Raw genomic sequence first — 14738 nt, 5'->3', positions numbered from 1 at the left:
ATTGAGAGGAAGTCACTAGGGGCTAGTTGATGCGGCAAAGCTGGGGTGTAAACCGCTTAAAATTAAGGAGCAACAAGGACCAGAAAGACAACTACACAGTGAAGAACCGCAAACAACTGGTATATTTGGACACATTCAGTATGTATACACGCTGCTTGTTTAAAACAAGAAAATACAAACGAGAACACAGAAACAATACTTTCTTGAAGCCCCTCTGATAAGCATGGCGCGCGGGTTATGTGGAGTGCATGCTCCGTTCTTACTGGGACAAGAAGTCTACATCTCTTTTCGATAAGGTGACCGATTGTACGCTAGCGTAGTTCCCTTCTTTTCGGGAGATGATGCTGTAGGCTTACCAAATCTCGCGCTCTATTTCATTTCTTGGCCTCTGGAGAACGGACTTTTTCCTGTATTCCGGGGTGAATTCAGATATTCAACAATACGTTGCTACGTTGCTAGGCGCATTTCACCATGGACACGAACGAGTTCTTATGATCCCTGAGCCTTTCATTGAGGCAGAAAATTATCTTTCATATGTAAGATGGTGTACAAAACTCTCCTCTACTGTGCAAATTCCCGTAGCACCTCCTAGCGCGGCATTGGTAGGCCTGGCTATGTTCGCTGCTCGGAAGAGCTGGCTGCCCTTATCGAACGTCAACCTCCCCGAAATCGCAGAATATAAAGTTTTCGCCTATCGTTACCGGGTTTGTGTTACCGTTTATTGTGTAATGTAACCAGAAGCCGGACTTCCGAATACCATCGAAAACGGTGGGACACGTTTTAGCACACCACTTATGTTATGCTTATCCTGGCCACCGTGGTCAGGTAGCGACATCTCAAAGCTAATCGTGCATGATTATGTTCCTCATATCAATTTGCTTTCGTTTAAAGTACCTTGAATGTTTCACTTTTTCGGATGAATTGTTCCCAATAACCTAAGGTATTTTTAGTAGGCTGTAGCCATCAGGTGCAAATCTCCAAAAAAGAAAACATGCCGGTGTTGCCGTCTACTGTATAGGGCTGGAATCACGGTAAACTATAATTACGCGCTCGCTAAATGTTTCGGCAAGACATGAGTACAATAAATGCTTCGACAAGACAGGAGTACAATATGTTGTATTAATTACACAATAAATTACAATACCTTTCCAAGCACAATTTTTGCGTCGTAAAAGCACTTCGCGAGCTCAGAAACGTATCTTAACTATTAGAGGTGGACGAGGATTAGCATGAATAGGGGCGTTCATTTTGCTTGCCCACCTATAAAAAATAGTCATTTTTCGTCCAGCTAAGTGTCATTTCACAAGGAAAATGTAATAAACAACTTCAACTAAGGTTATTTCTATTGTCTTTACCAAGCATCAAGCGCCCAGCACACTCATTTGCGGTTATCAACACGCGAGGTGCACTTCGTCTGTGCAGGAAACTCGCTGGCGATGGTAAAGTCTCTTCCGGTAAAGCCTCTTCCGGTAATTTCTCGCGCATGCGCAGTCGGCTCCCGCAAGCACAGTAGATGGTGAAGTAAACGCGCTGACGGTATGCTAAAACTCTCTAATGATTACCATAACTTATACCAATCATTTGCGCTCGGGTTAAGTTCAGCGAAATGAAAGCGTTTTGTTTTGGTTAATCCATGGCTTTCGGTTTTTATTGGCGCCACTGACTTTTGATATCTGCATAAGTGTCACCGCTTTCAGTTTGTGGTCACTGCGTTTAGATTTTAGATGATTTCATTTTCACTGAGGTCAAATTTTGCGTACGCCCCTATTTCCGAAGGGAAGGGGCTCTAATTTTCTTTCTGGTTGCGTTATTGTGCTCGTCGCGGTGCTTCATAGGGGTGAGTATTGGCTTGTACGTCAGGAAATAGGAGATGTAGCAAGAAACGCTCGACGTTTCAACTTCCCATACGAAGACGCCAGCAGCCCCAAAAGCGAAGCACGTGATACACATCGAACCTGGGACTACCTCGGGCGCTGGCCACCACTAACTTCCTTGGCCGGCCACTCGAGCGCAGTACACGGAGACCAGTATATCCTGGCGTAAATTCTTGGGCGGCCCGTACCCCTCCGCGAGTGGCTTTCCCTGCCCGTGGGAGCAATACGCGGAAATCTACCTGTGTCTGGTGTGCCAAAAAACCCACTGGCGCACCTGATAAAAATTCCGGAAAAGCAGCAGCTCTCCGAAAAACCGGCAGAAGGGGCAAATGTCGCATTGCTTAAATTGAATATCCTGCAAAATGATTTCTCTCATATTCACTAGTGCCTTCGCTGAATTAACACCATTAGCACTTTGATGATCCTCAAGGCTTTAATCTGGCGTGACGTGTTGCAGCGTCTAACGTTACTCAAAAAAAGACGAAAGGCATAAACGTGTCGTACTGCATAGCGGGTCAAAGGTTGGCAATCGTGACTTCAGTGCCAACTACCTCGAAGTCAGGACCTCACGATTCTGTGCACGTTAACACTTGGATCCCTTGTTGAGTGAAGTTCACGGTATTGAGAGTTGAAGCAGTTTACCTGCCTATTAAATTTGCGGTAAGCCATGCTTAGTGTTTTTATTATTTGCCCTGGAAGATGGCCCTAAAGTGTAGCGGATATCTATGAAAGTTTAATAGGCTAGCACTGTAAAAACAAACCACTGAGGAGGAAGGAATAGCAGGCCACTTTTAATGGAAAGTGTTCAAACTGTCTAATCGACTGCAGGGAGAAATATTGATTATTCCTTCAGTGCAGAAAGCCTCGTTTGCAACCGTTTGACCTTTATAAATAGCACGGTTGTGAGCAGCGCAGAAAATTGTAGCTTTTATCTAAACATGTAACCTCCGGCAAAGACACAAAATGTTTTCCACGTGTATGGAATCGATTTCAGTTTATTTTTATACCGTCGCCAGCTATTTCCTTTCACGCAAATACGACGGGCCACTAGGATAATCGAAACATTTATTATTAGAATGCAACAGGACGTTTTTTTTTCACCATCATTCAGACTTCCTGTAAAAGTACTATGTTCTTCGGTTTCTATCCTCTTGTTTAAATTTTTATGGTACAATAATATCACACACGTCCTTCGGAACATTATTGAACTGTCAGAAGATCCCGGACTCTTTTGTATCGCAAAAGTAACACAAATGTTCCGTAAAAAGCAATAAAAACGGGTTACTAACTTGCCCACAACGCTACCTTTTCTTCGGTGCCACCCCAGACTGCACCTCTCCCTAGTAACCAGCAATGTACGCGGGCAAAATATAAACTGCCACAAATGTCTCGCCTACACATTTTAATTTAATGATTCAAAGTAAAAAAAGGTGGGGCGCACCTTGAAAGATTCCTTGATGGCGGCATTGCTCGCCACAAGTTCATCTTGATTAATGGTGCCATTGATCTGCAAATGAGAAATGCAAAATTGTAAGAACTATGCACTACACTCTACATGTATGTGCACGAAGTGTAGCATAGAACCGAGGCCCTCAGCACTTCAGTCGACCTTGTTATCGCTGACACAACGAAACAAAGCTGTTTGAGTTCCACGCCGAAAGCGCTGCTTCAGTACCTTCTTTTCGTTTGTTTCGTTTTCCTCTGTGCCAATCAGGGAATGGGCCTTTATTCTAGCATGCTCAAACAAGGCAGCATAGCGGCTTTTTTTCTGTCGAGAACGAAAGAACCATTTTCTTAGCAACTTTTAAAAACTTCCATGTGTATAGAGCCGCAATAATAAATGGGTATTCGGTGCCACTTAGCCTAAGAACTTGACATGTTTTTGAGCATGTACTAAAACATTTTAAGCTGTTGAAAAACCTTTGAAAGGGATTTGTGCGCCCGTTCAAGTTACCTTTAAAAGAAACTTGCAACTTCACATTACGCATCGATTTCTTCCTACTAGAAACCAAAACCGAACGAATAAACGTTACAAACGGTAGATTTCAAACATACCCGCTTAGTTTCGTACTTAACTCTTCCGCTGAGTAATTGCCTAAAAAAACAACGCGGGAAACAGGCGCACTTATACCATGCCAACGGGAGCAGTCGAGCACAATTCAGTAATCAGGCAGATTCTGATTACCTTTCAATGAATATACAGCATATCTATTTCAGTAATGTTGACTGCAGGGGTTCAGTGTTTGCTGCGTTCGACGAACATTTTAAGCTAAAGACTGTGTTAATCTGTCATGTCTGAACTTGAACGCTACTTAACTCTACATTATAATATCCAAAACAGTATTTCCTTTTCCAAATATGTGCTACCGTTTTAATAGTGTACGAGACTCATGCTAAAGTGGCTGCATGTTCTTAGGTTTATTTATTAATTATTTGTTATTTACACTATACTCAGGGCCATAGGTAATTGGATAGCGGTGTGGTTAAATACAGTAAAGTAATAATGAAAGCAGTAAAATGAAACAAAAGCTTACAAAAATTGCTTCTAAACATACAATCATAGCTAAACATAGGACGGAAAATAGAAAGATAACAAGTTGGCTATTATTGTACAATATTAGGTAATGCATAACAATGGGACGGGAAAGAAAAAAAAGGCCTTTTAAATATGCAATGTCAGCTATTTTGTTCTCGAATGACTCATGATCAGTAATGGCAGCGGTTGAGGCAGGATAGTGAATTCAGTCAACTGAAGTCTTTGGTGTAAAACACTGAACAAATACTTCTGTTCGTGACAATGAGTTTAAACTTATCTAGCATGATCCAAGCAAGGCGACGTAAAATGCGGACGCAAGATAAGGTGATAACGTAGTTGTGGGTGATAAATTACCTTACGGAACAGACACAGGCAGAAAAAGTTTTGTCGACAAGATTATGGAGGTAGTTAAAGTCTACATTTCATCAAATTGATGCCAGCAATGCGATTGAAGATTAAAAAAAACGAAACAGAGTTATGCTGTGCCATTTGTCGGGATTGGGTTAGAGAATCGTAACATGGATGCCGCACTGAAGTGGCATACTCGAGCTTGGGAAGAATGAATGCATTGTACATTAGTAATTTAAGTAATAGGGGGCTTTTGAAAAGTGCGTTGTAGGCATCCCAGCCGGAGCTTAACATTGGCAATTACATACTCCGTGTAAGTGCTTATTCTAAATCGGCTGAAATGTGAACACCAGTGTTTTTTTTAAGATGGTACATGATGTAAACGGGGGCACCAATATAGTGAGTAGGTAACTTAAGAGCTGTTATGGTGACACGAGAATGCTTACATTTGTTAGCGTTCACTTCCACGAGCCAACTTTCGCCCCACAAAAAATACAGCTAAGAAAAGTTTCCAAGGCGGTGATGTCATGGTCAAAACTTATTTGCCGGTACACGGCACAGTCGTCGATGGATAATTGAATGTTAGAATGTTAGAGCATTCAGCACTGAGCTTTGTAGCCTACTGGAGATTGCACGTGTTTGCTCAGAGTTAAAATTATGAGCGGACGAGAACAGACTGGTTGGTAAGAAAAAACCGAAGCCAAGTTAAAAGGGTAAAATCAAGGTTGAGCTGATGAAGTTTAAACAAAAATAATTACTGACACACCTTATCAAATGCTTTGGAAAATCAAGGAAAATGCAAGCTGTGTTTCACATGAGTACGTTTTTCTAAAAACGTGTTGTTATTGATAAGAATAACCAATGAATTCCAAAAATATAACTACATTAGGGGATACTATATGTGAAAATAAGTTTGCACAGAATACTAAATAATGAAATTGTGCGGTGATTAAGGGGTGAGTGCCTGTTTTCGGATTTCTGGATTGGAAGCACTTCCCCAAGTATAAATTGAGCCAGTGGAACCCCATGATTAAGCGACTGCTGAAAAATATTATTTTATGGAAGAACAGGAACGCATGCTGATAAAAAATTTCGAGCTGATCGGTTCCGCAACCAGGTGAAGGTGACGGGTTTAATGACATAATGAGTTTTTTAAACCGTAATTATCGATGGTAAGTGGGGGCATCTGGCTGTGACTAGCTGCAAGGTAAGGTTAGTAGGACATTATCAGTTTTGAGAGAAGTTGGATAAAAAGACTGTGTTGAGAACTCCAGAACACCGGTTAGACAGAATAGAGGTATTACTTTTATCAGAAACCGTTGGAGAACCGCAATCTTTAGGGCGTTTATAACGGACCAAACCGATTTGCGTCAGTTCTTAACAGCGACGGCATTGTATCAAGCAAAAAAAAAGTTTGGCATTTTTATGAGCGTTGACAATTTTTTCTTCGCCTTGCAGGCAGCCCACAAAACAGAGCTTGCAGACATGCTGGCTAATATGTACAAACGCTCCTTTCGGTTATACAACCGTTTTAAGTGGGTAGAGTACCATGGCGCGTTAACGTTGGACAGTATAGCGCGAGTAATTGTGAACTTGTCCGTTAGTTCATTCATTTTGTCCGCGACCGGCCTTATAGGTAACGACCTGCCCATCGCCGCTGGTGACAATGGGAGCCAGTGTGCCTTAAAATTGCTGTGCAGGGACAGAGCGCTCCGTCACGTGGGGCTAAGTTTAATCTCCAAACTCTCCAGCTTCCTTTCGCTCGCAGTGGGGCCTCATACTGCTCGCATAAGAAGCGGCCGTTATGCCAATCAATGCCTATTGCACCGATCTCTACCTATAATACCGGCTAGCAACGACAATTCACGGTTAAGTCTAGACCTGTTTATTTTTCTTCGAGCAATCATTGTTTCATTATACTATATGAAGACACTTTGTCGGCTCTTGTGTTGCGTCGAGGAGGTATCTTTGTTTCGCGACGCTCGTTTATGCACGTCCCAAACCTCACAAGGAAGGCTCCAATTCGTAAGAACACCCCTAAAGGGACATTGTGTGTGTGTGTGGAAGCGCCGTCATTCATGCGGGAAAAAAAATGTTTTTCCAGCGATGGGAGTACGAATCGACGACAACCTTTTCAGCGGTTGCGGCATTCCACCACACATGAAGCGCCACGCTTGCAGCAGCTCCGTCGGTGTGGCTTAGCCCAACCAATGGGGAAGTTGGCTATGGCAGCCATGTCCTGGTCCATGATTTTCGTGAAAACCACAATTATCTTCGGGATACCTTTTTCAGCCACTGTCCCAGTAGTGAAGCGATCGGTTCCTAATGAAAATCAATTGGTTGCACCGTGCGCCTACACGGCTTATTCGGCTCTACGCAACAGATACCATTGAGTAGAATGTGTTTTCTGGAGGTACGATGCAGAAATATTGCAGGACCTTCCGGCATATTCTTTAGTGAAAACGTTTCTTCTGGCTATGTTTGTCGCCGAGCCTCCCGCCTAAGTCGACTATAACCTACAACCTCGCCATCAGACTCACTCCAGCTACTTTTTCAAGAATCGCTATTCATGCGGCTGCTACACTGCCCAGAAGTTGGAGGCCAACCAAGACTTCGCGGGAAATTTCTGATGCAAACTCGGTTTCTTTTATTTTATTCATGCTATGCTGCCGCAAGCCAATGAGAATCGCCTTCACGCCGAGTGTTTCTTCCGTTTTTCCTTTTTTTCTTTTGATTCTCTATATAAAACATGCCCGCAAAGTGCTTCTTCCTGTTCATCTTTTTATGATTTTTACTATAGAAGCATAAGCGCGGAATATTCTGGCAGGTTTTTATTCTTCCCGATGTAAAGCGTTATCAAACTCGTCGAACGCAATGGAGGGCGTTAGCAGAGAATTAGCAGCAGTGGATCATTTTTGGCGGACGATATCCGTGTGGGTTAGGGTTCGGTGGACGCAAACCTGGGACGTGCTTTCATTAGTCTAGCCAAGTAACAACTTCGCGTTAAAAACCTCTTCTTTGAGCACATCGTCGAGAACGCAGAAGGCGTGCACTTCCTCTAGGGCGAATCCGCAGACTGAGCACGATGGACCGAGAACAATAAGAAATTACCGTGACAGCGGTCCAAGGCAACGCGCACAACGCGGAGAAATGGGGATCAGATGCAGCCCTTGCCTGTGCTGTGGCGTCGGAACGCCTTTATTAAAGACAAACAAGCAATGGCGAATTTGGCACACGGAATCGGCGAGCATGGGCTGGTGGCTATATATAAAGCCGGTCATGATTTTATCAAAAAACATGTCCAAACCGGTTTGTACAGAGCGACCAAGGTAAATGTAACACTGCGAAGCTTTGGGCGAAAAGTGGTTCAGAACCTATTGCCAGCGACATCAGCACGGGAAGTTACGGGAGTAGTGATTGAAGCGCGACTAGCTGGGGAAAGTACAAACACTAATAACAAAAAAACTATTTCTATTGAACAATAAAACAATATTTATACTTCACGAACGAGATTTATTTTTGAATCACTTTACATAGGCACAATGTGCAAAGAAAATATATGAAATTGTTATTCATTCTCAAAAACATTTTTGTCGCGCCTTCTGAAGATTGGCACATGACATTTCTCCGTGATACAGGCCTTGTAGTGTTCGGAAAGGCGCGCGTAAAGTTCGTCTGCAAGGAAACACCCGTCGCGTGTTTTGGTGTTGCGCATTTGCATTTGTTTTTACATATAATTTGGTGTGAACTTAGTTTTTGCTGTGCGTGGAGTTGCGAGGTGCGTTGTATCGCCTGCATTTGTTTTTACATATAATTCGGTGTGAACTTACTTTTTGCTGCGCGTGGAGTTGCGAGGTGCGTTGTATCGCCGGTGAACACGTTTAGTACTGTGCCTGACGCGCACGGTGTCCTACGGGTCGATGCTGCCAACGATTGGCGCGGAGCGCTTTCCTCGGTATCCACGGAAACGACATGCTGTACAAGGTTGCAACAGCAACTCCCGTACGCCTGGCGCTTCACTGCACCGATTTTCTCATTTCCACAAGTTAAGGCAAAACTATAGTACTGTTAACTTAATACGTGCACGTGGTTTGTGTAAGAGGACGTCGTGGTGCTTTGAAAAAAAAATGCGTTTAAAACCTTATGTAATATCACAGTTATCGCTTGATTTCGCCTATGGTTTGGCTCAGAGCAAGTGGTGTAAAATAGTCTAGGACTTCTCAGCGTATTCCAAAAGCGCAAGTATTGTGCGCCACTCGGATTCAAACGATTCGCTTTAATTGTCTATCTCAGTGCCTTCTCTATTGCATTACAACGCTTGTTGTGATCGTCGCTTCCCGCGCTTGCATGCGCAAGGAATCTTTACACCGCAGTACTGTGTTGTGCTGCTCTGTGTGCGCTGCCGCCACATCTTTGCTGCTATGTGTTGTTACTGGAGTCGCTACCTTTTGCGTTGATTCATTTTTCTCTTTGTACTTATATGTTGCGACACTTGCCTAAACAATGCAACCTTGAAATTGCAGGCGAAGTCCTGGGTGAAGTTCTGTAAAAACCGGCGTGTACTTGATAAAACGCCTGTATTACTGCGGTTTGGAGTGGTGTTCTCGCTGCACTTTAATGAATCGGCATTTCTACGGCCCGATTTTTTGCGTCAAGATGCAGTGCCTACAGTTTTTCTTGTTATCAGTATATTTGCTGCGCGTAAAGAAAATCATATTGCATGTAGTGTCTACAAATATTTTGTGCTTATTTTCCTACGTGCAGATTTTCTTTAGTGTAATAAAGTTGTTTGATGTTTATCCGGGAACAAACTTTAAATGTCATGATTATGGCATGACTATGCGTTATTTCTTCTCTTAGAACTGATGAACACAAACTGCGCAAGCATTATATAACGTTGATCTATACTTAAAGCACGCAAGCAACATGAGTATGTCCGACGCAATTAACAACCAAGCCAACCGAGGACATGTTTTTGATATGAAGAGGGAGCCGGGTAGCAGACATGTGGAGTCCAGTGTCATTTTGTGCTCTGTATACATGGCAGAAAAAACTTTCGGGTGTGGGGGGGGTTCATGCCGGGTTCCCGGTTTGCCACCCACTGCGATGAAGCTAAACAACTGCTTGCGTTTGTACAGCAGTAGAAGACATGAATACAGAATAAGGTTTCTGAGAAAATGCAAGATATTTTCAGCAACACCGAGGCGAATCATACGACGGTACACTGAAGTACGTTTCTCTAGCCCTGAGTCTGTACTAGTTAAGCGGGCATTGACTTGATGCCCACTCACCCAAAGCTCACCAACTTGCGTCGGATGGCAATGACATGAGCCATCAGCGATCAGAGGTCTGCTAAAGTTTGATGTCAAATTTTCGCGCTAGTGCCGCCAAAATGGCGTCATATTTTGACCGTATCTGGCGCCACATCCGGTTTATTTTCTGTTCCGCCGGAAGTGTTCCCTCCTCACACAGATAGCGCTTTCCCTCCTCACACAGATAGCGCTATGCCCCATGAGCAGCTGAAGAGCCGCCATTTTCTGAATGTATGAGCTTCTATGAAAGCTTCGCTACCAGCTACATTTACCTTGGAGCGACGGTCAAAATCTGCGAGGCAGGCGGCGTCAAGGAAATCGATAGTTCTTCGTTCATGACTGCAGCTTCTGCAGCCATTAATTAGGAGAAATCTATGTTGATTTCTGATACATTTTTGCGCCATAAATCTTCAAGAACAATTTGTATTTGCCTAAAGTCAGCAGTCACAGGTAATTTCTTCGTCTTTAAAGGCGTAAGTCAATTAATTAGTACTGGCTGCTTAGCGGCATTTACTGGACGAGCAGCGCCAAACAACTGAAAACGCTGCCATTTTTTTATTATTTGCCATTTTTAAATGCCAGATACAAGTTGTTTCGCAGCGGTATTATCCTGAGCAAAGGAATATTGTCGCCTTGTCTTGTTACCTTCATGTAATTTGTACTCCTGTTCATCGCAGTGGTGGTTTTTTAGCTATTTTGAATATATATGGTTTTTACATAAAACTTAACCAACTAACGCTCATTTGGCACACGTACATGCGGCCAAGACAGACGTGCGTCTTCTAGCTTCGTCTATAGGCTTCCCATATTCCCGAGAGTTCAGCAAACGTCATGCCGCTAATAAAGGCGCAGTTTTAGAGAAATAACCCAACAGGAAAAGAGAGAAGTTCAGAGCCGCACCTCTTCACCAGTGAAAGGGTTCGTGAACCATTCCACCTGCTTCCGGAAGCATACTGATTCGGACTCGTACTGGCGGCGTGTGTGTCCGCTCCACCAGTCGTCCAGGGATCCCTTGTAGTTATACATGGAGCCTGCAAGCGATACGACAATTCACCTCTACAGCACCTGCTGGATTTAGATCCGGCTCTTGAGCAGTCTTTAGCTAAAAAATTCACGCAATGAACAAAGTTACTTTTGCAAAACGCAATTACCAATCTGCTTCACGCTCAATATCTACGCTCCACGCTTTTTTCTCCGCGCGGCTAAGGACTGGAACGGCCTTCCCCACCATATCGCCGCCATCACCAGCCCGTCTTCTTTCAGTGCCGAAGTAAGGGCTGACCTGTCCTGTTAATTTGTTTTTGTGGCTACAAATTACTATTTCCTGTGCTTACATCACCCCTTATGCAATATCCCCATTGGGGGGTCCTTAAGAAAAATAAAATGAAATGAAATAAAATATCTCAGACGGTTGGTTTTAAACTTTTTGTGACTTCTCTTTCTTGAGGATCGGTGGAACTCAGTAACAATCTACATTTCACTTATTCCACCAAACTGTGTTACTTTACACGTATTACCGTGATTTGGTGAGGGTTTCTTCTTTTGTGGGTGCTTTTTTTCAACACTAACCGAACTGATAAAAGGGTCATGTTGCTGTTATATCTACAAACGAACCAGCGGATTGCGTACAATAACTTTCGGTTGCTGCAATCTGGTTACACTATCAATCCCACATATAATCCCACTTGAACTGAAGCTCGAACGGAGGGAAGAATTTCATACATATTATAATAATGCATGTGAACCACACCTCAGCCATCCTCGGCTAGTTTTTTTTTTGCCATCGACACAGGCCGCACCTTGCCTAAAGCCATATTAAGCCCATACAGTACTTCAGTTTTCGCAAGCAGCTCAGAAAAAAGCGGTTACAAATGAACAGAACTTCATGAATTCCGTAAATTGCTCGTCATTCATGCCAATTTTTGAATGCTTACCACCCTGACGCATCATACCAGTGACCAAAAACCCCAAAAGTATTAATACATTTTAGATTGCAATAACGAAAACAACACTGTTGCTTCTATGTATCTATAGGCTCCGCAAAAGTTTGCTAAAAGCGTTCGATAGACTTAGAGCTGTGATGTTATTATTGCGTGATGACAGAAAGAATATGGTTTCGTAGATCTGCTTAGGTGCAGCACTGCTATTATCAGGAAGCATTCATCATGACTTCAAATTACGGAATAAACAGATAGAAAAATCGTCGAACGCTTAGACAAATGAATTGAGAGGCAGTGTACAATAACTGGTCATACAATCAACTAAATTCTTTTACAAAAAGAAGATACGGCACAAGAGTAACGCAACAACTGGAAGGAATAGGAACAGTAGAAGTTGGTGGAACATGAAGAATACCCCAGATATACGAAGAGAAGCATCGAGGACATGCCAAAGGATATTCTACTGGGGATGCAGACAAAAAAACAGCTTTAAAATGGAATTGGCCCCACCACAAGAAACAAATGGAAGTGAAAAAATTGGCGAACCCTTCGCATATGTGGGGATATATTAGCACGATTCTTTAATGACGGTATAGCTGAGTGACACGTGACATTTTTTTGTACGTTACTGTGCTTGGCGCCGCTGCTCCTAATCAAGATCGGTGAGCAGTTGCAGGTGGGTCGAGAAATACACGACGCCGGAGAAACGTCGAAATGTGAACCTCCCTGGCAAAAACGACACCATCGCCGAGCCTATTGGACATGACAAGTGGCGTCCTCACCGTTCCCCCTCTGAAGTTGCCGCTACAGCTGGACCTTCAACGGTCGGCTGAGGTAGCGGGCATATCATCATCATCATAATCACCATTATCATTCTCATCATCATCCTACTAAAGTAGTGCAGCATGAAAGCCTGTCCCATTAACGTCCAAACGTTCTGCGCTGCTCGAGTCCACAGTTTACCCCCAATTTTTTATATTTCATTCTTCCATCGGGTTAATGGCCTTTCCCTACTTCTAGATCCATTTCTTGGTATCCACTCTGTTATCCTAATTGTCCATATGAGGCCGGAATAAAGTTTCCCTCAGGCGTAAATTGCACGGCAGCATTTATTTAACAAGGATTGGTGGGAAGAAATATGGCGTCTATGACGGTAGGGTTGCTTTACTAGAAAGGAGATTGCGGCTTCGATTAGGCTAATTGCACTCAAGCCAGAACGTTTTCGGCCACAGCGCTGGCCCTTATACTACTTACCATAGGAGCCGAAGCCAAGGGTTAGGTAGTACGCGACAGCGCTGCCAAACCCTCCGAAGTTGATGGATCTGAGAAAAAGCGAAAGTAAAACAGGCATGATATTTACCATCACTATGCGTGTATTTTGAGTTTTTCTCAGACAGGAACTGCTTCACTACTCTTGTGCAGAGGGCAAACGCGCAATTCATTTAACAACCCCACAGAAAAGTTTGAGATATAAGCCCCTTCTGAACACAGGTTGGCGGAACGATATTAACCTATTCATTTGAAATAGCATTTTTTGAAGGGTAACGCATACACACCGCCACAGCTGATTAAAAGGAGCAGCTCTTTTCTTTAGATATCATGGTTATATACTTAAACAACTATGTCCGCCACATGGACCTTAGGAAGGATAAAAAATCCCCTTCTGAATACTCCGAAATCACGCAGCTTTATAAAAAATCGCAGCATTCAATAAAAACTTTGGAGTATTCAGTTCAACAACTTCATATTTTCAAGTTTTGGAGTTTTACGCACCCAATTAACCGACACCTAGGCAACGATTCCCGGAGTAGCGAGGAGATCCCGATTAATGTCAACTGAGTATGTTTACTTGCACCGAAATCTCGACAGCGGAGGCTTTTTGTTTTTTGCATCCACAACATGCGCCCTGGACCACATCCGCTTCGTTAGACTCAGCAGCACGGCGCCTTGTTTTGCTGCTGATTATTTGCAGTACGTGCAGTAGTATAAATGACCTGTAATAGTACTTTTTTAAAATCCTTCATTGTATATCCGCATTTTGAGGTACTCTATTCAACTTTGTTTTCAACAACCTTTTAAGTCTTTCAGCACTTTTGGAGATTGTATTACGCTGAAAAAAACTCACGGGCTGCCCTGAAGCCAAAAAAATGGTTCATGCAGGAATCCTTCCGGCAGCACTGGAAATGAAGTAAAAGAGCGATTATCAACGGTTATCATTGTTGACTGCAATTCCCGACAAACAACGAAATTATTTGTATTCTAGGTGTGAAAAACAAATCTTTCATTATGTCGCATCAGTTTGCATGCTTACCATGGAACCCCGACCATGCACAATACAAGATATCGAAGAAGAAATCAGTGATTCAACAGTTTCCTAGTAACGGTTCACGTTTTAAATAACCGAAATCCATGTCTTAGACAGACCGAGTAAGAGGAATGCACCTATTATTCTACGTTATATAAACGTTTGTTTTTACATGTAATAATGCGCGCTAATTTGAAACAATTCTCCATAAAAATTGAATACCATTCGCAAGCTCTTTTTCTTGGTGAATTGCAAGAGAAATAAAAGTTTGGCATTGCATTTTTTACAAACAATATCACCATAAATTGTGACCGTCGCTCCGCTGCGGTACGAAGGCAGCAGCTATTTTCTTAAGAAAATTGTGTGAAGTAGCTCCGGTATTGGTAGGAAAACGCTGTATTAATACTAATTCAATTCCTCGGG

The 14738-nt window shown here is 43.0% G+C and overlaps 1 protein-coding gene across 1 annotated transcript; it reads right to left on the bottom strand.

Annotated features, from left to right (window-relative positions):
* Nucleotides 1-22: 22 nt before the first annotated feature.
* On the bottom strand, nt 23-13373 carry LOC144153241 (neprilysin-11-like). Its single transcript, XM_077684890.1, has 4 exons — nt 13265-13373; nt 10971-11101; nt 3316-3381; nt 23-40 (listed from the first exon to the last, which is right to left on the bottom strand). The coding sequence occupies exons 1-4, from the start codon at nt 13371-13373 to the stop codon at nt 23-25; spliced, it is 324 nt and encodes a 107-aa protein (XP_077541016.1).
* Between the last annotated feature and the right edge of the window lie 1365 nt (nt 13374-14738).

This window comes from Haemaphysalis longicornis, unplaced genomic scaffold (assembly GCF_048455015.1).
Source record: "Haemaphysalis longicornis isolate Haplotype H1 unplaced genomic scaffold, Haemaphysalis longicornis Haplotype H1 scaffold_9, whole genome shotgun sequence".
NCBI lineage: Eukaryota > Metazoa > Arthropoda > Arachnida > Ixodida > Ixodidae > Haemaphysalis > Haemaphysalis longicornis.
Note: the sequence above shows the minus strand (reverse complement) of the source record. Positions and strands in the feature narration are given on the sequence as shown.

Bases quoted from the DNA above. Each gene is read 5' to 3' on its own strand.
- LOC144153241 (XM_077684890.1), bottom strand. From the start codon at position 13,373: ATGGTAAATATCATGCCTGTTTTACTTTCGCTTTTTCTCAGATCCATC. The intron at 11,102-13,264 runs GTAAGTAGTATA...TATCGCTTGCAG, and splicing joins CCTTGGCTTCGGCTCCTATG to GCTCCATGTATAACTACAAG. The intron at 3,382-10,970 runs GTGCGGCTCTGA...TCTCATTTGCAG, and splicing joins ACCCTTTCACTGGTGAAGAG to ATCAATGGCACCATTAATCA.